A 27,748-nucleotide genomic window follows, 5' to 3' on the forward strand; every position below is an offset into this window, starting at 1 on the left:
ACACTAAAATCTCAGAATTCACCGCTACATAATTCATTCACGTAACAAAAAACCACCTGTACCCCTAAAGCTATTGAAAATAAAATTTTTTTAAAGACATAGCAGATAAAGGTTAAGAAAAAGAAAGCTGGGCTGGGCACAGTGGCTCACGCCTGTAATCTCAGCACTTTGGGAGGCCAAGGTGGGTGAATCACGAGGTCAGGAGATCGAGACCATCCTGGCTTACGTGGTGAAACCCCGTCTCTACTAAAAATACAAAAAATTAGCCTGGCGCGGTGGTGGGTGCCTGTAGTCCCAGCTACTCGGGAGGCTGAGGCAGGAGAATGGTGTGAACCTGGGAGGCAGAGCTTGCAATGAGCCGAGATTGCGCCACTACACTCCAGCCTAGGCGACAGAGCGAGACTCCGTCTCAGAAAAAAAAAAAAAAAAAAAAAGAAAAGTAAAAAAAGCAAAAAGAAAAAGAAAGCTGAATTCATGATATTAATATCAGACAATGTTGAATCTAAGGTTAAGGGAGGCAACCTAGACAAATGGTGGCATTTTATAATGACAAAGGGCACTAAGAGTGAGGCTAAAGCTTCAATGTGAGAACACAACAGAAAATGGCATCAAACTTGCACACACATGTTTATAGCAGCACAATTCACAAATGCAAAAATGTGGAACCAACCCAAATGCCCATCAATCAACGAGTGGATAAAAAAACTGATATGTATATATGAATGATGGAATACTACTCAGCCATAAAAAGGAATGAATTAATGGCATTTGCAGCAACCTGGATGGGATTGGAGACTATTATTCTAAGTGAAGTAACTCAGGAATGGAAAACCAAACATCATATGTTCTCACTCATAAGTGGGAGCTAAGCTATGAGGATGCAAAGGCATAAGAATGACACAACAGACTTTGGGGACTCAGGGAGAAAGAGTAGGAAGGGGGTGAGGGATAAAGGACTACAAACTGGGTTCAGTGTATACTGCTTGGGTGATGGTTGCACCAAAATCTCACACATCACCACTAAAGAACTTACTCATGTAACCAAACACCACCTGTTCCCCAAAAACCTACGGAAATAAAAAGTTAAAAAAAATAAAACGGCATCAAAATAATTACAGCATCAGCTTCCAACAGACACCAAGACTAACATATGACTATTGCTCATCTCTCCCAGCCTGCAGTAGATAAAAAAATTAAAAATAAAAATTTAGAGGATCTGAATGTATATTTAATAAGGCCGACTTTGTAGTTTATGTCGAATGCTATACACTAATAATAGAGGATACATCTTTTATGTGCCTGTGGAATTTTCATGGTAATAGATGATGTATCAGGCCAAGAAGAAAATCTTAACAAAATTCAAAATGGAGAAAGAGTAGAGACCACTTTCTAGTCACAATACAAGAAAGATAGGGCTGGGTGTGACAGCTCATGCCTGTAATCCCAGCACTTTGGGAGGCCAAGGCAGGAGGATTGCTTGAGCCCAGGAGTTTGAGACCAGCCTGGACAACATAGCAAGACCCTGTCTCTACAAATAATACAAACATTATCCTGGCATAGTGGTGCACACCTGTAGTTCCAGCTACTTGGCAGGCTGAAGGAGGAGGATTGCTTGAGCCCAGGGGACAGAGGCTGCCGTGAGCCATGCTCACACCACTGCAGCCAGTCTGGGTAACAGAGCAAGACCAACAAAATTGGAAGGGGAAAATTCTACCACCCACCACTCCATCAAAGGGAGCATGTTTTGAGGGCACAGGGAGAGAGAGACACAGAGAGAGACAGATCAAAGAAAAAATTTAAACCCAAATTTCTCAACATCTTGAATAATGAAATGAAGTTAATACATAGCAAAACCGTTGTCCTATGGCTAAAACTGGATTGTTAAGTAGAACGGAGCCCTAAACAAAGGCATAAGTAAAGCAGGACAAAGAAAGTAAGTGAATTTAGTATTCACTCAAAGAAGTTAGAAAAACAACAAATTATTCTAAGAAATAAGAAGGAAGAAAATAATAAATGGGCGAATTAGAAAATAAAATAATGGCGGGGCACAGTGGGTCCCGCCTGTAATCCTAGCACTTTGGGAGACTGAGGCGGGTGGATTGTTTGAGCTCAGGAGTTCAAGACCAGCCTGGGCAACATGGCAAAACTCCAACTCTACAAAAAATACAAAAATTAGCTGGGCGTGGTAGCGTGCGCCTGTAGTCCCAGCTACTCAGGAGGCTGAGGTGGGAGGATCGCTTGAGTAAGGGAAGCAGAGGTTGCAGTGAACAATGATCTGCACTGCACTCCAGCCTGAGGGACAGAGTGAGACCCTGACTCAAAACAAAATAAAGAAAAGAAAATACATAAAAAAATAGAATTAATTAATGTAAGAGCAAACTCTTTGGGGTGAGTTGGTTAGAGGAAAATAAATAATTGAAAAGTTAACTAATCAGAAAAAAAAAAGGAAGAAAGCTCAAAAACACAATGTTAGAAACAGAGTGGGTGGGGTTCTGTGGCTCATACCTGTAATCCCAGCACTTTGGGAGGCCGAGGTAGATCACTTGAGGTCAGGAGTTCAAGACCAGCCTGGCCAACATGGTGAAACCCTGTCTTTACAAAAAATACAAAAATTAGCTGGTTATGGTGGCGCACGCCTGTAATCCCAGCTACTCGGGAGGCAGAGGCAGGAGAATTGCTTGAATTGGGAAGGCAGAGGTTGCAGTGAGCCAAGACCACACCACTGCACCCCAGTCTGGGCAACAGAGTGAGTGAGACTCTGCCTCAAAAACAAACAAACAAATAAACAAAAAACAAACAAACAAAAAGAAACAGGGTGGAGGAATAACATAACAAAGAGGAAATGAAATGGCTTTGTACCTTGCAAAACTGTGCAATTAAATTTGAAAATCTGAATGAAGTAGATTACTTTCTAGAAAAATGTAACTAATTGTCCACAGTTTTAGAACTCTGAAATAAAACAGTAAGCAGAAACAAAACTGTAAATGTTAACCAGCTTCCCACCCCAAATCCACCAGACCCACAGAAGTTTTAGATAAAGTCTTCCAAATAGCCAAGAAATAAGCAATTCTGCTTCTATATAAATTGTATCCAGGCACGGAGAAATAAAAGATATTTGAACTTTTTGTCAAAGCCATATCAAAACCTGAAAATCATGTCACAAAGAACAACTATATAACAAAACTCACTTATGAATATCTTATCTTAAATAAGATAGTACCAAAGAAAACCCAGCATATTTTAGGAATGTAGGAAATGCTGTTTTAGGAAATCTACTAGTAAGCAACATTCACTATACAACTTGGCTTAAAAAAAAAAAAGTGGCATAAAATTATCTCAAAAATGTAATGTTATTAGCATAGAATTGACAAAATATTCTCTTACAGCTTTCTAAGCCTCCACTGTATTTTTGGCTAAAGTCTGTGTTTGATTTCCATTTTTTTTTTTTTTTTTGAGATGGAGCTTTGCTCTGTCACCCAAGCTGGAGTGCAGTGGCACGATCTCAGCTCACTGCAACCTCTGCCTCCTGGGTTCAAACGATTCTCCTGCCTCAGCCTTCCAAATAGCTGGGATTACAAGTGCGTGCCATCATGCCTGGTTAATTTTTGTATTTTAATGGAAACGGGGTTTCACCATGTTGGCCAGGCTAGTCTTGAACTCCTGACCTGAAGTGATCCACCCGCCTCGGCCTCCCAAAGTGCTGGGATTACAGGCATGAGCCGCCTGCCCGGCCTTTATTTCCAAATTTTGAAATATGTGCTCTATTTTCCTTGAAAAGTCTCTCTAGAGGTTTTTGTTTGTTTGTTTGGGGTTTTTTTTTTTTTTTTTTCTTTTTGAGATAGCATCTCACTCTGTCACCCAGGCCATGCAGTGGTGTGACCACCGCTCACTGTAGCCTTGACCTCCCAGTCTCAATCAATCCTCCTGCCTCAGTCTCCCAAGTAAGTAGCTGGGAACACAGGCATGCACCACCATGCCTGGCTAATTTTTGTATTTTTTGTAGAAGATAGCGTTTTGCTATGTTGCCCAGGCTGTTCTTCAACTTCTGGGGTCAAGTGATTCTTTGGCCTTTGCCTCCCAAAGTGCTGGGATTACAGGCGTAAGCCACCACACCCCGCCTCTCTAGAGTTTTATTTTATTGATCTTATCAAAGACCCAGGTCATGGTTTTATTTAACATTTATTTCTATTATTTGTTTCAGTAATGTCTGCTTTTATTATGTTTGATTCTGTCTACCTGCTACTTTGGGTCATTTTGTTCTTTTTCATACTTCTTTTATGTGAGACATTTTATTTTTAAAATTATTTCTGAATAAAAACACTTAAAATAACAATTTTGCCTCTGATTACAGGGTTGTTCACATCTTATCAGTTTTGAAAGGTAGGGTTCCTTTTGTTATTTTGTACATAAACAGAAGCTGCCATTTTAATTTCCTCTTTCCCCCAAAATAATTTCTATAAATGATTTTTTTTTAATTTTATTATTATACTTTAGGTTTTAGGGTACATGTGCACAATGTGCAGGCTTTTTAAAAGTTCTAAATATTTTGACTTTTTTGTTAACCTGACGTTATTTATTTATAGTTTGTTTTTATCAGATAATTTGACTTGTGCAATTTCTGCCTTTGGAATTTTTTTAAGTTTTTATTTGGCCTGATATATTATCATTTTAAATACATGTTCTATGTATTTTTGAAAAGCATATGTATTTCTTTTTCTCTTTTTTTTTTTTTTTTGAGATGGAGTCTCACTCTGTTGCCCAGGCTGGAGTGCAGTGGCACGATCTTGGCTCACTGCAACCTCCGCCTCCTGGGTTCAAGCAATTCTCCTGCCTCAGCCTCCTGTGTAGCTGGGATTACAGGCATGCGCCACCATGCCCGGCTAATTTTTTTTTTGTATTTTTAGTAGAGATGGGGTTTCGCCATGTTGACCAGGCTGGTTTCGAACTCCTGACCTCAGGTGATCCACCTGCCTTGGCCTCCCAAAGTGCTGGGATCACAGGCCTGAGCCACCACGCCCGGCCTCATTTTTCTTTTCTTTTCTTTTTTTTTTTTTTTGAGACAAGGTCTTGTTCTGTCACCCTGGCTAGAGTGCAGTGGTAGTGCATGGCTCACTGCAGCCTCCATTTCCCGGGCTCAAGTGATCCTCCCACCTCAGCCTCCCGAGTAGCTGGGATCACAGGCACTCACCACCATGCCTGGCTAATTTAAAAAAATTTTTTGTAAAGACAAGGGTCTCCGTATGTTGCCCAGGCTGGTCTCAAACTCCTGGCTTCAAGTGATCCTCCTGCCTTGGCCTCTCAAAGTGTTGGGATTACAGGTGTGAGCCAGGGTACCAGGACTATATTTCTTGCTATGTATCTATTATCTAACATTTATTAATTCTGTTATTTAAATCCTGGTTCTTTTGTATTTTGTTCAGTCAGACTGAGTATAGTTTGTTAATCTTTAGCTCAATTTTAGTTTTGTCAACAATTCTTATATTTCTACTGAAATAATTACTCTTTTTTTTGAGACAGAATTTCACTGTTGTCGCCCAGGCTGGAATGCAGTGGCACGATCTTGGCTCGCTGCAACCTCCGCCTCCCAGGTTCAAGCAATTCTTCTACTTCAGCCTCCCGAGTAGCTGGGATTACAGGCATGTGCCACCACGCCTGGCTAACTTTTGTATTTTTAATAGAGATGGGGTTTCACCATGTTGGCCAGGCTGGTCTCGAACTCCTGACCTCAGGTGATCCACACGCTTTGGCCTCCCTAAGTGCTGGGATTACAGGCATGAGCCACCACGCTTGGCCATGAATAACTCTTAAAAGACTTTTCCCCTTATCTAAGTCCTATAATAAAAATAAATGGCGATTATAGTGAAAATACTTTAAAACCACAAAGCAGAATTTTATGTTTTTTGACAAAATTTTTTTTCTATCAGTGTTTTTTTCCCCCTTGTTTTTTTATTTATTTATTTTATTTTATTTTATTTTTTTGAGACAGGATCTTGTTGTGTCACCCAGACTAGAGTGCAGTGGCACGATCACTTCTCACTATAGCCCCTACCTCCTGGGCTCAGGTGTTCCTCCCACCTCAGCCTCCTGAGTATCGGGGAATACAGGCGTCTGCCACCATGCCCAGCTAAATTTTTGTATTTTTTGTAGCGATGGGGTTTTGTCACGTTGCCCGGGCTAGTCTTGAACTCCTGGTCTCAAGTGATCCACCCGCCCCGGGCTCCCAAAGTGCTGAGATTACAAGCGTGAGACACTGTGCCCAGCCTTTTCTTTACCTCATAGATGTCCATAAATGTTTTTGTCTTTGGGGGAGATTATACTACCTACTGTGAAATAATATTCTGTCCAAAATGCTTTTGGTTATGTGTCTGATTTTGTTCAAAATTGGTGAGTTTTAGGTTAAAATTAGTAATTTAGTAAAATTACTGAAATTTACTTTAAATTACAGGTGATTCTTTTTTGTTGTTGTGTGTTTTTTTATTTTTTATTTTGTATTAATTTTTTTTGAGAAGAAGTCTCACTCTGTCGCCCAGGCTGGAGTGCAGTGGTGCAATCTCATCTCATTGCAACCTCCGCCTCCTGGGTTTAAGTGATTCTCCTGCCTCAGCCTCCAGAGTAGCTGGGACTACAGGTACATGCCACAGAAATTAGCACCACGCTCGGCATATTTTTGTATTTTTTAAGTATAGATGGGGTTTCACCATGTTGGTCAGACTGGTCTCGAATTCCTGATGTCAGGTGATCCACCCGCCTTGGCTTCCCAAAGCGCTGGGATTACAGGCGTGAGCCACCGTGCCTGGCCTACAGGTGATTCTTATAGGAACCATTATTAAAAATTTTCTGCAAATCATAAAGCTATATCAAGGTGTTGAGCTTAGCCATTAAGCACAGTGTAATCATTCATTGAGCCTGTCCAGTTTGATTATGCATTCTGGCATTTTGTAAGCTGCTCTGCCTAGCAATATATAGATTCATTTAATATGTTAGCATTGGCTAATAAGCCAAGTGCAGTGGCTCACACCTGTAATCCCAGCATTTTAGGAGTTCAAGGCAGGAGGATTGCTCGCGGCTAGGAATTTGAGACCAGCCTGGGTAACATATTGAGACCCCATCTCTGCAAAACATTAAAAAGTTGGCTGGGTGTGGTGGCTATGCCTGTGGTCCCAGCTACTTGGGAGGCTGAGGTGAAAGGATCAGTTGAGCCTGGGAGGTAGACGCTGCAGTGGGCTATGATTGAGCCACTGCACCCCAGCCTGGGCCACAGAGAAAGTCTCTGTCTGCCCCTGCCAAAAATAAGGTAATAATTTTTTTTCTAAGATCTCAGCTAAAAGTATTATCTCTTCAGAGAGGTCTTCAATCTAAAGTACAGTCCTTTAGCCTAAAGTACTGTCTATCACGTTAACTAGGCTTTGTGTGTGTGTGTGTGTGTGTGTGTGTGTGTGTGTGTGTGTGACAGAGTCTCGCTCTGTCACTCCAGGTCGGAACGCAGTGGTGCCATCTTGGCTCACTGCAACCTGCGCATCCTGGGATCAAGTCATTCTTGTGCCTCAGCCTCCCAAGTAGCTGGGATTATAGGTGTGCGCCATCACGCCTGCCAAATTTTCGTATTTTTAGTAGAGACGGGGTTTCACCATGTTGGCCAGGCTGGTCTCGAACTCCTGATGTCAGGTGATCTGCCCGCCTCAGCCTCCCAAAGTGCTGGGATTACAGGCATGAGCCACCGCGCCTGGCCGTTAATAGAAGTATTTTTTAAAATTAGTATTACTGTTCCATTTCCTTTGTTTTTCTGATGTATTTTAGATCACCCCCACTTTTTTCCCTTAATGCTTTTGATTCACTTTGCATTAGGCTTGTCTCTTGGAAACAGGTTGTAGCTAGATTTTAAAAATCTATTCCGAAGGGCTTTGTTTTCCACAGGGCTTGCTGTCCTTTTATTTTTGTTATCTCAGGTCTCATCATTGTCATAGTGGTTGTCTTTTCTGAGGTGAACGCTCCCTTGTTTATTTTTTCTTCCTGTCATTTGCAATGTGAATCATGCTGTCTTTGTTGGGGTTATTGTTCTATTGCTTTATAGATTTGTTCATTCCAGTTTTGTTCTCAGACACACATCTTCTGCTTAGACAGTTCAGAGTTCCCATAATCCTGTCTTAGAAAAAGGGTGCGGAGGGTCACGCCTGTAATCCTAGCACTTTGGGAGGCCGAAGCGGGAGGATCACGAGGTCAAGAGATGGAGACCATCCTGGCTAATACAGAGAAACCCTGTCTCTACTAAAAAAAAAATATGAAAAAAATTAGCTGGGCGCAGTGGTGGGTGCCTGTAGTCCCAGCTACTCGGGAGGCTGAGGCAGGAGAATGGCGTGAACCAGGGAGGCGGAGCTTGCAGTGAGCCGAGATCGTGCCACTGCACTCCAGCCTGGGCAACAGAGCGAGACTCCGTCTCAAAAAAAAAAAAAGAAAAAGCCTGTGGTCTTAGGGAAGTGGAATGCAATTTCAATTTAGAAAATTGTTGGAAGCAAATGCTCCCAAGAAGCTCCAATTTCAGGGTGCTTTTAAACAAATTCAAGAGAATTCTCAGGCCTCTCTGCTGATTGAATTGTCTTTCTTGGCTAATCTATTTCCTCAATCAATGTCAGATGGTGCAAGGGTAATTTTGAGTTTGGGATAAGGATTAAATGATCAATCCATGTCCTGTTGTCCCTGGGGTAAACTTGATCTACAGGGAGGTAGAGAACTAGCACTATTAATTTAAAACTGGGTTTCTCTAATGTAGAGACCGGCACGTTGAGGATCCCAAAACACTCTTAGATCTTTCCCCCTCTTATTCTGTCTTTCATATGCTGTTTGGGTCCAGTTGCCTAATAATTACCACTTAATCAACATATGTATTTATGGGATAAATGAAGAACACCAAAGAAAAAGAACAGTGATTATGAAAACGAGGGCTGTAAGAACAATTGGTGTGCTGGAAAATGTTGCAGTCAGTGGGTTGGATGCCAATCGGTGCTGAGGTCTGGAGGTTTTAATGTAATAGCAGCTTGGGATGGGTAACCTGGATATTAGCCAAAACACTGGTGGAGAAAAGCCTCATAAATTAGTTTTGATTACTAGCATTTCCCAGTTTCAGTTTACAGAAAGGCCACCATATAATTTCTGTATCTTCTTTTTGGAGAATTACTTTTGACATTTGCATTAAATATTACGCCATGGGATAACACTTATCTAGCCACCATATAATCGGGATTGCAGCGAATTCTACTTAATTGGTTTTTTGTTCATCTTTTCATTTTGATCAAGAGTTTCCTTTCTTAAATTCTTTTATTCTAAATTAATTTTAATTATATGAGTAATACATACATGCATTCTTCTTATTAAATCCAAGTTCATCTAAGTTCCCTCTCTCCAAGTTCTTTTATTCTAAATTAATTTTAATTACATGAGTAATACATACCTGCTTTCTTCTTATTAAATCCAAGTTCATCTAAGTTCCCTCTCTCCTTTCATAGAGGCCCAGAGAGAACCACTCTCTGGTATCTTTCTGTGTCTGTATCTATCTATCATCAAAAAGTTTTTTTAGTTAATTTTTTTTTTTTTAGAAAGGGGGTCTTGCTATGTTGCCCAGACTGGTCTCAAACTTCTGACCTCAAGTGATCCTCCCTTGGGAGCCATCACACCTGGCATCCATCATCAATTTTTAAAATGATATCATATTGTACAACCTTCTTTTTTCCTCCCCACCTAGTAATATGTCTTACAATCTAAACATGTGCCTATTTTTATTTTATTTTATTTTTTATTTTTAAATTTCTTTTTCTTTTGTTAAGGGGGGGTGGTCTCACTATGTTGCCCAGGCTGGTCTCGAACTCCTGGGCTCAAGTGATCTTACCATGTGGCCTCCCAAAGTGCTGGGATTACAAGGGTGAGTCACCGTGCCCATGTGTCTATTTTATGTTTTTATTTTACTTTTTTTGAGATGGAGTTTTCTTCTTGTCGCCCAGGTTGGAGTAAAATGGCATGATCTCAGCTCACCGCAACCTCCGCCTCCCGGGTTCAGGCGATTCTCCTGCCTCAGCCTCCTGAGTAGCTGGGATTACAGGCACATGCCACCATGTGTGGCTAATTTTGTATTTTTAGTAGAGATGGGGGTTTCTCCATGTTGGTCAGGCTGGTCTCGAACTCCCGACCTCAGGTGATCTGCCCGACTCAGCCTCCCAAAGTGCTGGGATTACAGGCGTAAGCCACAGTGCCTGGCGAATGTGTCTATTTTAAATTGGGGCATACGATTCCTTAGAATAGATACACCACAATTTTTTTTTTTGCCATACCCAGTTGGTGGATATGTGGGTTGTTCTCCTTAGTGACTGTTATAAACAATGTTGCGGGAAACATCTTCCTACATACCTTCTGTGCACCTGGACAGAGTTTCTTTAGAGAAGAAACAGCAGTGAATTGTGTAGACAATTTCTTGTTGTTTGATAGATCTACACTGAGCTACACTGTTCAATCCAGTAGCCACTGGCCATGTGTGGTGAATGAGCACTAGCAATGTAGCTAATGTGAATGGGGAGCCCAACTTTTTAGGTTTCCTTAATTTTTAAAATTTGAAAACTGAACCAGTATAAAATATTTTTCTATTAAGTTCAATTTTGCTTTGGTAGGATTACATTTCTCTCTCCTAAGTGCATGACATAAAATATTCTTATATTGCTAGTGCACATGGCAGGCGTGTGTGTGTTTTCTCAGATCACATGTGAATCTATCATTCATCTAATAGGCGTCAATTCATTTGGTTTGAATCCTTTTTTTCTTTTTTCTTTTTTTTTTGAGTCAGAGTCTCGCTCTATCGTCCAGGCTCAAGTATAGTGGCATAATCTTGGCTCACTGCAACCTCTGCCTCCCAGCTTCAAGCAATTCTCCTGCCTCAGCCACCTAAGTAGCTGGGCTTACAGGCGCCTGCCACCGGGCCAGGCTAATGTCTGTATTTTTAGTAGAGACAAGGTTTTGCCATGTTGGCCAGGCTGGTCTCAAACTCCTGTCCTCAAGTGATCCACCCGCCTCGGCCTCCCAAAGTGCTGGGATTACAGGCATGAGCCACTGCACCTGGCCAAATCCTTTTGATGATGAACAAAAAACCAATTAAGTAGAATTCACTGCAATCCCGATTATATGGTGGCTGTGCATTGATACAACATTGTAATGTGTTTACCTGAATATTTTATCCAGACAGTATGAATTGCATGTTACCTTTGCATCACATTGTTCATTAAAGAAAAATGCATACTATTTTAATTCTAATTCAATTATTTTTCTATACATGAACAAAATTTCCAATTTAAAATAAAGGCAGGTAACTGATGTAGAATTAAATGGAGATGCAAATGGTAGTGCTATGATAGGAATAGTAAATTAAGAGACTGGAGGCTGGGTGCGGTGGCTTACACCTGTAATCCCAGCACTTTGGAAGGCCAAGGCAGGCAGATCATCTGAGGTCAGGAGTTCGAGACCAGCCTGGCCAACATAGTGAAACTCCATCTCTACTAAAAATACAAAAATTAGCTGGGCTTGGTGGCACATGCCTGTAACACCAGCTACTTGGGAGACTGAGGCAGGAGAAACACTTGAACCCAGGAGGTGAAGTTTGCAGTGAGCCGAAATTGTGCCACTGTCATGCCTGGGTGACAGAGCTAGGTTCCATCTCAAAAAAAAAAAAAAAGGAGAGAGAGACTGGAAGCTGGGGGATGGGGAAATTGGGAAGATGTTGGTGAAAGGATACAAAAATTCAGTTAGACTGGAGGAATAAGTTCAAGAGCTGTATTGTACAACATGGTGAGTATGGTTAATAACATATTGTATATTTGAAAATTGCTAAGAGAGTAGATATTAAGCGTTTTTACCACACACACACAAAGAAGCATGTGAAGGCTGGATGAAGTGGTTCATGCTTGTAATCCCAGCACTTTCAGAGGCAGAGGTGGGAGGATCTCTTGAGCCCAGGAGTTCAAAACCAACCTGGGCAACATAGGGAGATCCTGTCTCTACAAAAAAAAAAAAAAATTAGCTGGGTGTGGTGGTGCACATCTGTGGTCCCAGGTACTCAGAAGGCTGGGGTGGGAAGATGGCTTGAGCCCAGGAGTTCGAGGTTTCAGTGAGCCATGATTGTGCCACTGCACTCCAGCCTGGGCCACAGAGTGAGACCCTGTCTCAAAAAAACAAAACAAAACAAAACAAAAAACAAAGAAAACAAAAAGAAGTATGTGAGGTAAGATGCATATGTTAAATAGTTTGATTTAGCCATTCCACAATTTATACATATATAAAAACGCCAGTTGTGCACCATAAATATATACAATTTTTACTTGTCAATTATTTATTTATTTTGAGGCAGAGTAGGCTAATTTTTTTTTTTTTCAGTAAAGACAGGGTCTCACTATGTTGCCCAGGCTGGTTTCAAACTCCTGAGCTCAAGTGATCCTCCCGCCTCAGCCTCCCAAAGTGTTGAGATTACAGCCATGAGCCACCGCGCCCGGCCTGCTTGTCGATTTTAAAAAGGGAAAAGCTCAAGAAACTGTAGGAAGATGTGCCACCAATTTCATGATGGATGACAGTTGCAATTTGCTGTGGTAGAGTGAAACAAAAAAGCTGCATGTTGGTTGTGAAAAAAAATTTTATGAGAATAAGGTGGAAACTATTGAGACATTTTCAGCAAATACATAGTGAGTTTGATAAGTTTTTCTCCACATTCAAGAAAGAACTAACGAATCACATGAAAAGATGCTCAACATCCCTTGACACTAGGAGAATGCAAATCAAACCTCAGAATACCACTTCATACCCATTAGGATGGCGATTACCAACAAAACAAAACAGCACAGGAAACAAGTATTGGTGAGGATGTAGACAAACTAGAAAACTTCCACCCTTGTGCCTTGCTGGTGGGACTGTAAAATGATTGCTGTGGGCTGGGCACGGTGGCTCACGCCTGTAATCCCAGCACTTTCGGAGGCCAAGGCGGTGAATCATGAGGTCAGGAGATTGAGACCACCCTGGCTAACGCGGTGAAAGCCCGTCTCTACTAAAAATACAAAAAATTAGCCAGGTGTGATGGTGGGCACCTGTAGTCCAAGCTACTTGGGAGGCTGAGGCAGGAGAATTGCTTGAACCTGGTGGGTAGAGGTTGCAGTGAGCCGAGATTGTGCCACTGCACTCCAGCCTGGGCGACAGCGAGACTCCATCTCAAAAAAAAAAGAAGAAAAGAAAAAAGTTGCTGTGGAAAGTGGTACAATTCCTCAAAAATTAAAGAAATACCATGGATCCAGCAATTTCACTTCTCAGTATATACCAAGAAGAAGTGAAAGCAGGGACTCAAATAGATGCTTGTACACTCAAGTTCATGGCAGCATTATTCTCAATAGCCAAAAGGTGAAAATTACCCCAATGGTCATCAACAGATGAATGGATGGTATATGGTCTTAAGAAAGTAGGAAATTCTGACCCTTGCTACAATATGGATGAACCTTGAAGACATTATGCTAAGTGAAATAAGCCCAATACGAGAGGATAAATACTGTATGATTCCACACATATGAATTTCCTAGAGTAGTCAAATTCATAGATATAGAAAATAGGCTGGGTGCAGTGGCTCACGCCTGCAATCCCAGCACTTTGGGAGGCTGAGACAGGTGATCACTTGAGGTCAGGAGTTCGAGACCAGCCTGGCCAACATGGTGAAAACCCATCTCTACTAAAAATACAAAAATTAGCCAGGCATGGTGGCGCATGCCTGTAATCTCAGCTACTCGGGAGGCTGAGGCAGAAGAATCCCTTGAACCCAGGAGGCAGAGGTTGCAGTGAGCCAAGATCACGCCACTGCACTCCAGCCTGGGTGAAGGAGGGAGTTAGTGTTTAATGGGGTAAGAGTTTCAGTGTGGGAAGATAAAGTTGTAGAGATGGATGGTGGTGATGGTTCACAGCAGTGTCAATGTACTTAATGCCACAGAGATGTATACTTACAAATGATTAAAACGGTAAATTTTATGTTGTATATATTTTATCACAATAAGAAAACCTGATGAAATTAGTTAGTTGAAATCAGAATAAAATGTTGAGCAAAGACCTTTTAAATATATTTTATTTTATCAGGATTAGAGATTATAACTTTGGCCAGCTATGAAAATGACTCGGATTCTTGCATGCATGTGTGTATACACCGTACACAATTTTTTAATGGAAAGATGGTAAAAAAAATTATTTAAGTTGTAAAAATTTTGTTAGAAAATTATGAGGAAAAGACTAAAAAGATATTTTAGACTGGCATGGTGGCTCGCACCTGTAATCCCAGCACTTTGGGAGGCCAAGGTGGGCAGATTGCTTGAGCACAGGAGTGTGAGACCATCCTGGGCAACATGGTGAAACCCTGTCTCTACGAAAAATAGAAAAAAATAGCTGAGTGTGGTGGTGCACCCCTGTAGTCCAAGCTACTCAGGAGGAGGCTGAGGTGGGAGGATCACTGAGCCCAGGGAGGTCAAAACTGAAGTGGAGTCAATCCGCACCACCACGCTCCAGCCTGGGAAATAGGGGGAAACTCTGTCTCAAAATAAATGAATAAATAAATAAATAAATAAATAAATAAATAAATAAATAAATATTTTACAGAAAGTGAATAATCTGCAATTAAGCCACCAAACAATTGCCCATAGAATGAAAGAATGTATTAAAGCTAAATGGATTCAAATTTTGGAAAATTGCAGAATTTAACTGAGTCATGCCATGAGATACCACCCAACTAATAGCCTGGGTATATTTATTCAGAAAGGTCTTCCAAATTTATGAAAAAGCATTGTCAATTCATGGCTTACAAAAGTGTAGCATAGATTTTAAAACATCTTTTACATCTGACCAAAAAAATCTCACTTAGATATGAAAAAATTAGTTTCTATCATGCCAGATGGTCCTCCAGCTATGTTTGGTCAAAAATCTGGTTTTATTGGAGTTTCAAAACAAGAGACTGATGTTTCCCTTATTGCTTCATCCCACTGTATGATAAATACTGAAAATATTTGTGCTGCTTTTGGAAGCAGGCTCCATGGAAAGTGTCATGGGTACAGTTGTTAAAACTGTTCAGTGTATATGTACAAATGCTGTGAATCACCACCAGTGCATGGGATTTTTGAAAGAAATAGAAGGCAATGAATGGGGTGATCTTGGGTCTTTGCCAATGTTCATTGTTTGAGTCATGGAAGAGTTTTACGAAGATTTACTGTACTGTCAATTCCAATTCAAGATTTTCTTGAAACAAAGGGAATGCTTGCCAAATATTTAATAATCAAAGATAAACATGGCAGTGTGACTTATGTTTTCTCAGCAGTATCATAGTGTATACGAAATGAGATAAATTCCAAGCTCTAAAGAAAGAAAAACCTGTGACCTAGCTGGAAAAATATAAGAATTTACATTGAAATGAAAACATTTCATAATACAAATCAATAATAATGATTCTGCATATTTTTAACACGAATCAATATGCAAAATATATGTTTTTTAAGACAGGGTTTTGCTCTGCTGCCCAGGCTGAAGTGCAGTGGCATTATCTTGGCTCACTGCAACCTCTGCCTCCCAAGCTCAAGTGATCCTCCCACCTCAGCCCCTCAAGTAGTTGGGACTACACGCACCACCATGGCCTGCTAGTTTTTTTTTTTGTTTTTTTTTTTTTGTTTTTTTTTTTGTGGATACAGCGTCTTATCTTGTTTCCTAGGTTGGTCTCGAACTCCTGAGCACAAATTATCTTCCCCACCTTGGCCTCCCAAAGTGCTGAGATTACAGGCATGAGCCACCACGCCTGGCTGCAAAATATTTTTAATAGTAATCACCAGCATTATGTAAATTATCTGCAAAACTTACAAGAACAATTTGAAGACTATTGCTGATATTGACAAACTTTTAGAGTTGCTTTTCAATTTATACAGCATCCTTTTACATTCCATGTTAATATGAGTTGACATGAGGATTGATGAATTGCTATAAGTTGGACAGAAGTATGTTTTTTTTTTTTTTTTGAGGCAGGGCCTCACTCTGTTGCCCAGGCTGGAGTGCAGTGGCACGATCTTGGCTCACTGCAACCTCTGCCTCTCAGGCTCATGCTTCCTGAGTAGCTGGGATTACAGGCATGCACCACTACCACCCAACTAATTTTTGTATTTTTAATAAAGATGGGGTTTCACCATGTTGGCCAGGCTGGTCTTGAACTCCTGACCTCAAATGATCCACCCGCCTCAGCCTCCCAAAGTGCTGGGATTATAGGCGTGAGCCACTGCGCCCAGCCTGGACAGAAGTAGTTTTAAAACTGATATGCTTTTGCTTCAAAGTCAAACCATTATTCCAGTAAAGATGAACTAGCTTCGCCAATGTGGAAGTGAATAATATGGGAAAGTGATTTTTTGGTACTTGGGAAATATTTAAGTATCTTTGGAACAACCTGCGTATGCTGTTCTACTTTTTCAACTGTATAAATACAGATCAAATGTTTTCAATGACAGCTGTACTGTAAGTGTAAAACACACCCTGGATGTCAAAGATTTAGAATAACAACAGGAAGTAAGGAATATATCTCATTACGAATTTTTATATTGATTTCAGGTTGACATGATGATATTTTAGAAATGTTAGGTTCAATAAATTGTAATGTTAAAATTAATTTCATCTGTTTCTTTTTACCTTTTAAAAGTGCTGGCAACTAGAATATTTACAATTACGTATGTGGTTTGTGTTATTATTCTATTCAATAGTGATGGGCTGGGTGTGGTGGCTCATGCCTGTAATCCCAGCACTTTGGGAGGCCGAGGCAGGCAGATTGCTTGAGACTAGGAGTTTGAGACCAGCCTGGGCAACATAGTGAGATCTTGACTCCACAAAAAACAAACAAAGAAAACCCACAAAAAAAAACAAATTAGCCTGGTGTACTATCATGAACCTGTAGTCCTAGCTACTCTGGAGGCTGATGTGGGAGGATCGCTTGAGCCTAGGAGTTTGAGACCAGCCTGGGCAACGTAGTGAAACCCTATCTCTACAAAGTATTTAAAAATTAGCTGGGTGTGGCGGTATGCACCTGTAGTCCCAGCTTCTTGGCTGGGGCAGGAGGATTACTTGAGCCCAGGAGGTTGAGGATGCAGTGAGCTGTGATTGCACCACTGAACTCCAGCCTGGTGGACAGAGTGAGACCCTATCTCAAAAAATGAAACAAGCTAACACGGTGAAACCCCGTCTCTACTAAAAATACAAAAAAAAATTAGCTGGGCGTGGTGGCGGGTGCCTGTAGTTCCAACTACTCGGAAGGCTGAGGGAGGAGAATGGCGTAAACCCAGAAGGCAGAGCTTGCAGTGAGCCGAGATTGCGCCACTGCACTCCAGCCTGGGCAACACAGCAAGACTCTGTCTCAAAAAAAAAAAAAAAAATTAAAGAAAAGAAACAAAACAAACAAAACCCAGTGATGATCTAGAATTGCCTGCCTTCTTATTTGCACCAGTGTTCCCGCTGGGAGAATTATGCACTGTGATTAGGTCTGACAAGAGGGCCGTCTAAGTCACTTGTCTCCCCTCTCATCTCATCATCCACTATGGAAGCTGAAGGAGCCAGCTTCAAGAAGTTAGCTGTGAAGCTGAGCAATTAGATCCTTCTTCCTGGGACTTAGATTCTGGAGTAAGTGGTGCAGAGACAGAAACATTATTTGGAAGTCAAATTCAGCATAGGATCAGTGTCAGTGTGTGGCCTAGACTTGTAAATTCTCCCCCACTGTATTGCTGCTACTAATGGGGTGGGAGGGAGGGGTGGTGGAAAGGACAGTGGGGAATCAGATAGAATGTCCACTACAGAAGTATTATTAGAGGAAGATGTTGACTCATGGGAAGACGGGGCCAAGCCTCAAGTCTGATGGGTTAGGTTAGCCTCCAAACAGAAGAATAAGCAGTAAGGCTGGAAGCCAGGAAGATGGAAGAAAATAGAGCGTGCAGTGGAGAGTGAGCTGTACAAAGAGGTGTCTGGACTAAGAATGAATGGTGGATCAGGGTGGTCACAACTGAAAGAAACCACATAAAGCAAAAGATTAAGACATAGGTTAGGACCCTATGCCTGCCCTAATCCGCAGCCCTAAGAAAACCATTCTCTGAGAATACTTGGGTTAATTAAAGAAAAAGCACTCTCTGGAAACCTCAGTGTCATGGAGCTCATGGGGATTCCTGATGACAAAAGGAAAGAAGCAATAGGCATGATTTCTTCCCTCCCTCCTTCTGCATGGGGCAGGAACGATGGGCCCTGCCTGTTTCCTGTCTCCGCATCCTACTTCCTCTATAGCCCAGGCCATGGGATTCCCATGAATGGGATGGATGCCATATGTATATATATATATATATGATTTTAAAGAGACAGGGTCTCACTCTGTTGCCTAGGCTGGAGTGCAGTGGAGCAATCATAGCTTACTGCAGCCTTGAACTCCTGGGCTTCAGCCATCCTTCCACCTCAATCTCCCAAGTAGCTGGGATTATAGACACACATCACCACACCCAGCTAAGTTTAAAATTTTTTTGTAGAGACAAGGTCTCACTACATTGCCTAGGCTGGTCTTGAACTCCTGGCCTCAAGCCAGTGAGATGGAGTCTCACTCTGTCGCCCGGCTGCAGTGCAGTGGCACTATCTCAGCTCACTGCAACCTCCACCTTCCGGGTTCAAGAGATTCTCCTGCCTCAGCCTCCCAAGTAGCTGAAATTACAGGCATGTGCCACCATGTCTGGCTAATTTTTTTGTATTTTTAGTAGAGACTGGGTTTCGCCATGTTGGCCAGGCTGGTCTGGTCCTGGGCTCAAGTGATCCTCCCACCTCAGCCTCCCAAAGTGCTGGGATTACAGGTGTGAGCCACTGTGCTCGGCCTGATTCTGTTCTTAAGCTATTCCTTAACCTCTACTTCTGAGGTCATTTTCCTTTTCCCCTCCTGTGCCTTTGTCCCTATTTAATGCCTTGCATGGGATATAACCTACTCCTCCCAGAGGCTGGAAATGTTCCTTGAACCTCAGCTTAGTGACCACAGCCCTGCTTTCTGCCCACTGAGCACTGCTCAATCCCTGCCTGACAACTCAACAGGCGTCAGATGCTCTTAGATTTTCCATGGCTTTCTCCCCACACCACCACGTTGGATAACCTTCGGACAACATTGCTCGGTTTCTTGGACCTGCTTAACTGTTCCAGATCTGAGCCTCCACACACCGCCTTTGCTGAGAGCCCCTCCCTATGGAGGCTCTTTTGTTGCCGTTTACCCCCAGGAATCTGGTCCTGTCAGGAGACACACGATCATAGCCACTGATTCAGGTAGATCCTCTGAAATGATCAGTCTGCTATCTCAGCTCTCCCTGCCTGGAAAAATCCTTCCCCATAGGATCCAGTCAAACCCAACCTATCAATATACATCTTTCCAGCTTTTACTTTGATTAATACTGCGTCAATTGAGAATTTTCTCGTTAGCTTTTTCTCCCATTGTTTTTCCCAAAGACTAGCTTCTCTGGCCACCTGCCACTGACTGAGTTTTAGGAGTTCAATGGTATTTGTTTGTTTAATTCACTTGATGTATTCCAAATGCCCAGACCAATGCATGGTACATGGTAGATGCTCAATAAAAAGTCATCGAATGAATGAAAAAGAAACCATAACCCAGAATATTCAGAGGGGTTAATACACATTACCAATGACTAGTACTCATGTTTACAAATAATTCATAGGGTATATCTTACTTATAGTACCAAAGGTAGATTTTGTTTTATCAATAGTGGGCTTAAGAACATCCTTTAGTAGAAATAACAAGTAGACATATATAAAAGCAGAAACTCTTTTCCTTCCCACTTTGATGTGGATTTCATTTCTACTCTAGCTTTTCCACCATCACTGCTGACCAACTTTACCAACCACTAACCCAGGTGATGCCATACGGATCCAGCAGACCCCTCCTACCAGCCCTTCCTCTTCACTTTCCTCCTGGATCTCTCCAAAGGCTTCCTAACTGGTCTCCCCATGTCCCTTTTTCTCCGTCCTCCCACACATCCTCTGCAAGTGGCCATTGATTTTCCTAACACTGTGAATTATATCAGACAGAGCATGGGTCGCAGAATGGCTGGAAGAGGACTCACCACCAAGCTGTTTAGAGATGGACATGATAGGGCCAGAGCTCAATCCACCTTCAGAAGGTGACGTGGAGTGATGGTACATTGGCCTCTGTCTCAGGATCGTGAGGTCTGAGTTTCAAACCTTGCCCCCTTTCTCTTGCCCAGTTCTGATTTCAACCCCATTCAACTTGTCAGAATTTTGAGTGGTGTTTCCTCTGGTTTCCTTAGTTGGAACCTCAGGCAGCTCTGGGCTGAATGGACTGACCCATGGCCCCCAGTGTGAGTGATACTACCTGTTCCATTCCTCGGGCAGCGGAATGTCTTGAGAGCCAGGACACCTGGCGTCTAGGCCTGGCTCTGCCACTAGTTGCATGACTTTAGGCAAATCACATCACCTCTCCGGGCCTCAGTTTTCACACCTGAGAAAGGAAGAGGTTGCATTAGATTAGTGATTCTCCACTTTTTACTTCATTCCCCTCCCAAACACAACCAGTGATGCCTATTTGCCTATGAGACACACACCCATGTGCAACTCCTGGGTACAAACTTTAATTTCATCCCTTTCTTTTTTTTTCTTTTTTTTTTTTGTCGCCCAGGCCAGAGTGCAGTGGCTCGATCTTGGTTCACTGCAACTTCCGCCTCCCAGGATCAGGCGATCCTCCTGCCACAGCCTCCCAAGTAGCTAGGACCACAGGCGTGCACCACCACGCCCAGAAAATTTTTTGCATTTTTGGTAGAGATGGGGCTTTGCCATGTTGCCCAGGCCGGTCTCAAACACCTGAGCTCAAGCAATCCACTCCCCTCAGGTTCCCAAAGTGCTGGGATTACAGGTATGAGCCACTCTGCCCAGCCTCATGCCCTTCTTTTTCTTCCTTTTTTTCTTTCCTTTTTTTTTTTTTTGACAGGATTTTACTTTGTCACTGAGGCTGGAGTACAGCTGTGCAATCACAGCCCACTGCAGCCTTGGCCTCCCAGGCTCAAGTGATCCTCCTGTCTCAGCCCCCTGAGTAGCTAGGACTAGAAGTGCACACCACCATGCCCAGCTAATTTTTGTATTTTTTGCAGAGGCAGAGTCTCTCTATGTTGCTCAGGCTGGTCTTGAAGTCCTGAGCTCTAGGGATCCACTAGCATTGGCCTCCCAAAGTGCTGGGATTGTAGGCGTGAGCCACTGTGCCTGGCTGGCTGGTCTACTATCTTGTACTTTTATTCAAGACTCCCCCACCCAACTATCATTCTTGCTCTCATCTATGTCTGCAACTTCTCTCTTCTCAGTTAGACCGTAAATTACATGAGATTGCACCTATCATTGCTCTATTATCACTGTCAAAAAACAGTGACTGGGCCAAGTGCCATGGCTTATGCCTGTCATCCCAGAGCTTTGGGAAGCCGAGGTAGGAGGATTGTTTGAGCTCAGGAGTTTGAGACCAGTCTGGGCAACATGGTGAAGCCTCATTTCTACAAAAAACAAACAAACAAACAAAAATTAACCAAATGTGGTAGTGCATGTCTGTAAGTCCCAGCTACTCAGGAGGCTAAGGTAGGAGGATCACTTGAGTGAATCCAAGGAGATGGAAGCTACAGTGAGCTATGATCACACCACTGTACTCCAGCCTGGGTGATAGAGCGATACCCTGTCTCAAAAAGAAAACAAAAAAAGTGGCTGGTACAACAGGTATTTAGTAAGTAGTTGGTGAATAAATGAATGATGAAAATATTGAAAGCAGAAATCAATGAATGAAACTATTTCTGTCTACTGATTTCCTCCTGTAGCACATACTCATATCTTAGTCTTTCTCATGTTTTTTGAGACAGGGTCTTGCTCTGTTGCCCAGGTTGGAGTGCAGTAGTGTGATCATAGCTCACTGCAGCCTCCAACTCCTGGGTTCAAGAGATCCTCCTACCTCAGCCTCCTAAGTGGCTGGGATTACAGGTGTGTGCCACCATGCCTGGCTAATTTTCTTTTTTTAAATTTTTTGTAGAGACAAGTTTTTTGATATGTCATCCAGGCTGGCCTCGAACTTCTGGCTTCACATAATTCTCCTGCCTTGGCCTCCTAAAGTTTTGGGATCACAGGCAGGAGCCACCACACCCAGCCGTCTTTCTCATCTTCTATGACAAACATTCACACAAACACTTAAACAATTATCAACCCTATGTACGTCCTCTCTTAACTTTAAGAGTCAAAGTACTTGAAATATTTGTGAGGATTGACTGTTTCCAGTTCCTCATATCCTATTTCTCCAAAATCTCTGCACTCTGGGATCAGTTGCCTCCACACCAGTGAAGCTATTTGCACCAGCATCATCAAGATCTTACATGTTGCCCAATCCAATGGCAACAGATTTCTATCCTTGTTTTACTTGACCTCCTAAGTCCTAACAGTATTTTGATGTCTGCTGAGTTTATTATTCTTATATAACCAGAGGAGAGACAGAAATAATTTTTTAAAACAGGAAAATGACAGTAGAAATAGTTATTGCTTTAGTTTTCCCAAGGCAGTCAGTTTAAGGGAGACTAAATACAACACCATTTAGAGATTACAAGGATTCATTTGAGGTTTTGTTTTTTTTTTTTTTTTTTTTTTTGAGACAACCCCGCTCTGTCGCCCAGGCTGGAGTGCAGTGGCGCGATCTCAGCTCACTGCAAGCTCTGCCTCCTGGGTTCAAGTGATTCTCCTGCCTCAGCCTCCCGAGTAGCTGGGACTACAGGCATGTGCCACCACACCCAGCTACTTTTTGTATTTTTAGTAGAGACAGGGTTTCACCATGTTGGCCAGGCTGGTCTTGAACTCCTGGCTTCAAGCGATCCACCTACCTCGGCCTCCCAAAGTCCTGGGATTACAGTCGTGAGCCACCGTGCCCAGCCTGTTTCTGTTTTTTGAGACAGGGTCTTGCTTTGTTGCCCAGGTTGGAGTGCAGTGGTGTGATCTCGGCTCACTTCAAATGAACCTCCCAGGTTCAAGCAATCCTCCCACCTCAGCCTCATGAGTGGCTGAGACTACAGGCATGTGCCATCATGCTGGGCTAATTTTTGTATTTTTGTTAGAGATGGGGTCTCACTATGTTGGCCAGGCTGGTCTTGGACTCCTAGGCTTAAGTGATCCTCCTGCCTCGGCCTCCCAAAGTGCTGGGATTATAGTGGCGAGCCACTGCACCTGGCCCCTATACTGATTTTTGCTGCCCGTTTTTGTACTTTGTATAAATGGCATCACAGTTGGGCATGGTGGCTCACGCCTGTAATGCCAGCACTTTGGGAGACTGAGGCGGGTGGATCACTTGAGGTCAGGAGTTTGAGACCAGCCTGGCCAACATGGTAAAACACTGTCTCTACTAAAAATACAAAAGTTAGCTGGGTGTGGTGGCGCAAGCCAGTAGTCCCAGCTACTTGAGAGGCTGAGACAGGAGAATTGCTTGAACCAGGAGGCAGAGGTTGCAGTGAGCCAAGATCAGGCCACTGCACTCCAGCCTGGGCAACAGAGCCAGACTCCATCTCAAAAATAAATAAATAAATAAATGGCATCATATGGAATGTATTCTACGTGCCTTGCTTCTTTCATTGGATGTGATATTTGTGAGATTCCTTGGTATTGTGTTGTGTGGTTGTAGCGCCCTCGTTCTCACTGCTGCCTGAGTCCTCTTTTAAGAAAGCTCTGCACCTCCCCACATGGGACCTTCCTTCCCACAGTAACTGTGGTTCCCTCACTTCCAATAACATTTCCCTTCCTCCTTCCTTCCTTTCCCTCCATAGGTCTGATCACCATCTAATATACTGTACATTTAATCTATTTATTGTATTATTTGCTGCTTGCTTAGAACTTTGGAGTCATAGTCAGATCAATGCTTGTACTCTTTGAGCAAGTAAACCTCAGTGACCTCTGCATGGCATCCAGCATGCCCATGGGTGGAGGGAACGCCAGGCTGCCCAGACCACAGATGGGTCAAGAACTGCAACACGCTGGGCACGATGGCTCACGCTTGTAATCCCAGCACTTTGGGAGACTGGGATGGGCAGATCGCTTGAGGCCAGGAGTTCGAGGCCAGCCTGAGCAACATGGTGAAACCCCATCTCTACAAAAAATTTTAAAACTAGCCAAGTATGGTGGTGTGCACCTGAAGTCCCAGCTACTAGGGAGGCTGAGGCGGGAGGATCACCTGAGCCTGGGAGGTTGAGGTTGCAGTCAGCCATGATCCCACCACTACACTCTAGCCTGGGCCAGGGAGTGAGACCCTATCTCAAAAACAAAAAGAAAAACAAACAAAAAAACCCCTGCAACAAAGTGTCATTTAGCAGGAGAGGCCAATCTGATGGGGCCCCAGGTATAGCTCTCTTACTGTAATATCTATACCACAGCCATGAATATAGATGTGAAAATTCTACATAAAATGCTTACAAATAACTTTTTCAAGCTTATGACAAAAGATAAAAAGGTTCAGAAATATCTATTAATAGGGAATATCTGAACTTTCTGGATTTATACGCTTTTGCATCTTGAATTTTTAATAATAAGCATCCATTGATTTAGTAATTAAAAATTAAGGAACAAAATGCCATAATTGAGTCAAATTTATCTTACTACTGTCAAAACGGTTCAATATTTACAAATTGATATAAAAATAAAACAAAGATCCAGGCTTAGTGGCTGAGGTGAGAAGATCACTTGAGGCCAGGAGTTCAAGACCACCCTGGACAACATAGTGAGACCCTGTCAAAAAAAAAAGTTAAAAAATAAACCAGGCACAGTGGCATGTGCCTGTAGTCCTAAATACTCGAGAGCATGAGATGGGAGGATCTCTTGAGCCCAGGAGTTTGAGGCTGCAGTGAGCTGTGATCACACCACTGCAATCCAGCCTGAGTGACAGAGCAAGATCCTGTCTCAAAAAAAAAAAAAAAAAATCACAAAGTCCTACAATATTTTATAAAATCACAAATCTAACATTACAATAATAGAAGAGTGGCTTATCATAGGCACTTAGGTATTTCTTGAATGAATGAATGAAAATATATTAATATGTTAAATCATTCCAATAGGTCAAGTATAAAAAACAACTCACAATGTTACTAATAAATGCTGAAAAGGCATTAAGAAAGAATCCAGCACCCATTCCTGATGAAAATCCTTGGCAGGCAGTAAAGAAGAAGGTTTCTGTCACATGCCTCCCTGCAAACCACTGCAATCTGGCTTTTGCTGGCACCCTGCCATTGGAACTGCTTTCCTCAAGGCGATCAGTGCCCTGCATATTGCCAAATCCAATGCACTTGGATGGGTACCAATAAGTATGTAACGAATTAAGGAATGGATGATAAAAGAATCTCAGATCAACGGCATCATCCTTAACAATAAAACACCCGCGTTGTCTCTTTAAAGTCAGAAATAAAACGCAGGATGTGAGCTACCGCTATCATTTGGTGATGTTTCTGGAAGCTCAGGCAAAAATAAAACAAAAAACCATGGAGACCAAAATATAAGGTACAGCTACTGGCAATAAGGTGACAAAATCATCTTTCTTTGTGTAAAACCTCAGAGAATTATGCAAAAACTCTCAGAAATAATAAGAGAGTTCTGGAAGTTTACAGATACACAAATGGTAATTGTTTTCCCTGAATACCAATAAACATGATGTCTATGATGGGTGCTGAGACAATTGAGAAAGTAAAATTTTTTAAAAAGGTGCAGAATCTGGCCAGGTGTGGTGGTTCGTGCCTGTAATCCCAGCACTTTGGGAGGCCAAGGCAGGTGGATTACTTGAGGTCAGGAGTTCGAGACCAGCCTGGCCAACATGGTGAAACCCTGTCTCCACTAAAAATACAAAAATTAGCTGAGCGTGGTGGTGGGCTCCTGTAATCCCAGCTACATGGGAGACTGAGGCAGGAGAATGGCTTGAACCTGGGAGGCAGAGGTTGCAATGAGCCAAGATGGAGCCACTGCACTCAAGCCTGGGTGACAGGTCTCCAAAAATAAACAAAGAAATATATAAGTAAATAAATAAGGGTATAGAATCTTACGAATAAGAAGTAAAACAATCTAGGTGAAGGGTACAGAGTTCCAGCATTACAAACAAAGAAAAAAAGAAGGAAGGAAGGAAGAAAAGAAAGGAAGGAAGGAAGAAAAGAAAAGAAGAAAGAAAGAAAAAAGAAAAAGAAAGAAAGAAAGAAAGAAAGAAAGAAAGAAAGAAAGAAAGAAAGAAAGAAAGAAAGAGAAAGTCTCCTGTAATCCCAGTGCTCTGGGAGGCTGAGGCAGGAGTTCAAAACCAGCCTGAACAACATAGCAAGACCCTGTCTCAACAACAAAACAAATGAAGAAAGAAAAAAGTGTACGGAGAATAAGATTTTTTTTTCCAACTTGCTAAATGTGAAATGTAAATGATGCTTACGTTGTGAAATTTACATTAAATTCTAGGGCAAGACACAGCCTTGATGTCCTCCATGGACAGGCCAGGTGCCACTGAACCATGAGAAAGGGCTAAGATTGGTAAGGTGGGGGCTGATGCTGCCCCACCCTGGAGCGCACATTCTGGATTCCCTGTTGCAATCTGGAATCCCCGAATGAAGTTCCTGGACTTGTAACCTCAGCTGACCTGGGATAACAATTCTGTTTTCTTAGTAGGGAAGCGATGTGACAAATACAGAAAAGTGTAAAAATAAGTATAGAGATGATGGGCAAATAAGTCATACCTGTGGTATATTAATACTCTTGTATTAGGTTCAGCAATTTGTTTTTATAGTCCTAGTGATAATGTGTAGATTTTGCATGTTACCGTATTTAAGGTGTGTGAAACGCTTAAGAGAATCTGGTATATTCAATGTGCATTTATTTATTTATTTATTTATTTATTTATTTATTTATTTGAGACAGGGTCTCTCTCTGTCGCCCAGGCTGAAGTGTAGTGGCGTGATCTCGGCTCACTGCAACCTCTGCCTCCTGGGCTTAAAGGATCCACCTGCCTCAGCCTCCAAAATAGCTGGGGCTATAGGCATGCACCACCATGCCTGGCTATCTGTTTTGTATTTTTTTGTAGAGATGGGGTTTCGCCATATAGTCTAGGCTGGCCTTCAACTCCTGAGTTCAAGCAAACCTCCCAAAGTGCTGGGATTACAGGCCTGAACCACTGCGCCTGGCCCAATTTTGAAATGTATTGATCAAATGATCACACTGTTCTAGGCACTGGGCATATATAGTGATAAAAAAAAGATAAATTTGGTCTGGCCCAGTGGCTCACGCCTGTAATCCTAGCACTTTGCGGGGCTGAAGCGGAAGGATCAGTTGAGGCCAGGAGTTCAAGAGACCAGCCTGGGCAACACGGCGAAACTACGTCTCTAATAAAGATACAAAAATTAGCCAGGTGTGGTGGTGCATGACTGTAATCCCAGCTACTCGGGAGGCTGACATGAGAATCCCTGGAACCGGGAGGCAGAGGTTGCAGTGAGCTGAGACCACACCACTGCACTCCAGGCTGGGCAACAAAGCGAGACTTCATCTCAAAAAAAAAAAAAAAAAAAAGAGAGATAAATTCTATACCTTAATGGAGCTTAAATTCTGTTGGGAGGAAGGTGTGTGTGTGGAGGCACAGAAAACAAACAAGTAAAGAAATAAAAGCCGGGCACAGTGGCTCATGCCT

At 42.4% G+C, this 27,748-nt stretch overlaps 1 protein-coding gene and 1 long non-coding RNA gene across 17 annotated transcripts in view; one reads left to right on the forward strand and one right to left on the reverse strand.

Moving 5' to 3' along the window:
- Positions 1–6,517, forward strand: part of LOC134731733 (uncharacterized) — a 29,807-nt gene extending 23,290 nt beyond the window's left edge. Inside the window, exon 2 of the long non-coding RNA XR_010114251.1 lies at positions 2,253–6,517. This is a non-coding gene — a long non-coding RNA (uncharacterized lncRNA). The remainder of the gene's footprint in view (positions 1–2,252) is intronic.
- Positions 1–27,748, reverse strand: part of TNRC6A (trinucleotide repeat containing adaptor 6A) — a 218,559-nt gene that overhangs the window by 167,451 nt on the left and 23,360 nt on the right. For 15 of the 16 annotated variants that reach the window (XR_010114241.1, XM_055299145.1, XM_063612042.1 and 12 more), the window contains exon 2: positions 20,426–20,551. Coding sequence is in view for 14 of the 16 variants with exons in the window: in XM_055299145.1 (XP_055155120.1) it covers positions 20,426–20,505 (80 nt within the window). In the remaining 2 variants the exon portion in view is untranslated. Of the gene's footprint in view, positions 1–20,156; positions 20,393–20,425; positions 20,552–27,748 lie in introns of those variants that run through there. The other variant, XM_055299144.2, reaches the window with a different exon arrangement.

Source organism: Symphalangus syndactylus, chromosome 11 (genome assembly GCF_028878055.3).
Source record: "Symphalangus syndactylus isolate Jambi chromosome 11, NHGRI_mSymSyn1-v2.1_pri, whole genome shotgun sequence".
In the NCBI taxonomy this organism is placed as follows: Eukaryota; Metazoa; Chordata; class Mammalia; order Primates; family Hylobatidae; genus Symphalangus; species Symphalangus syndactylus.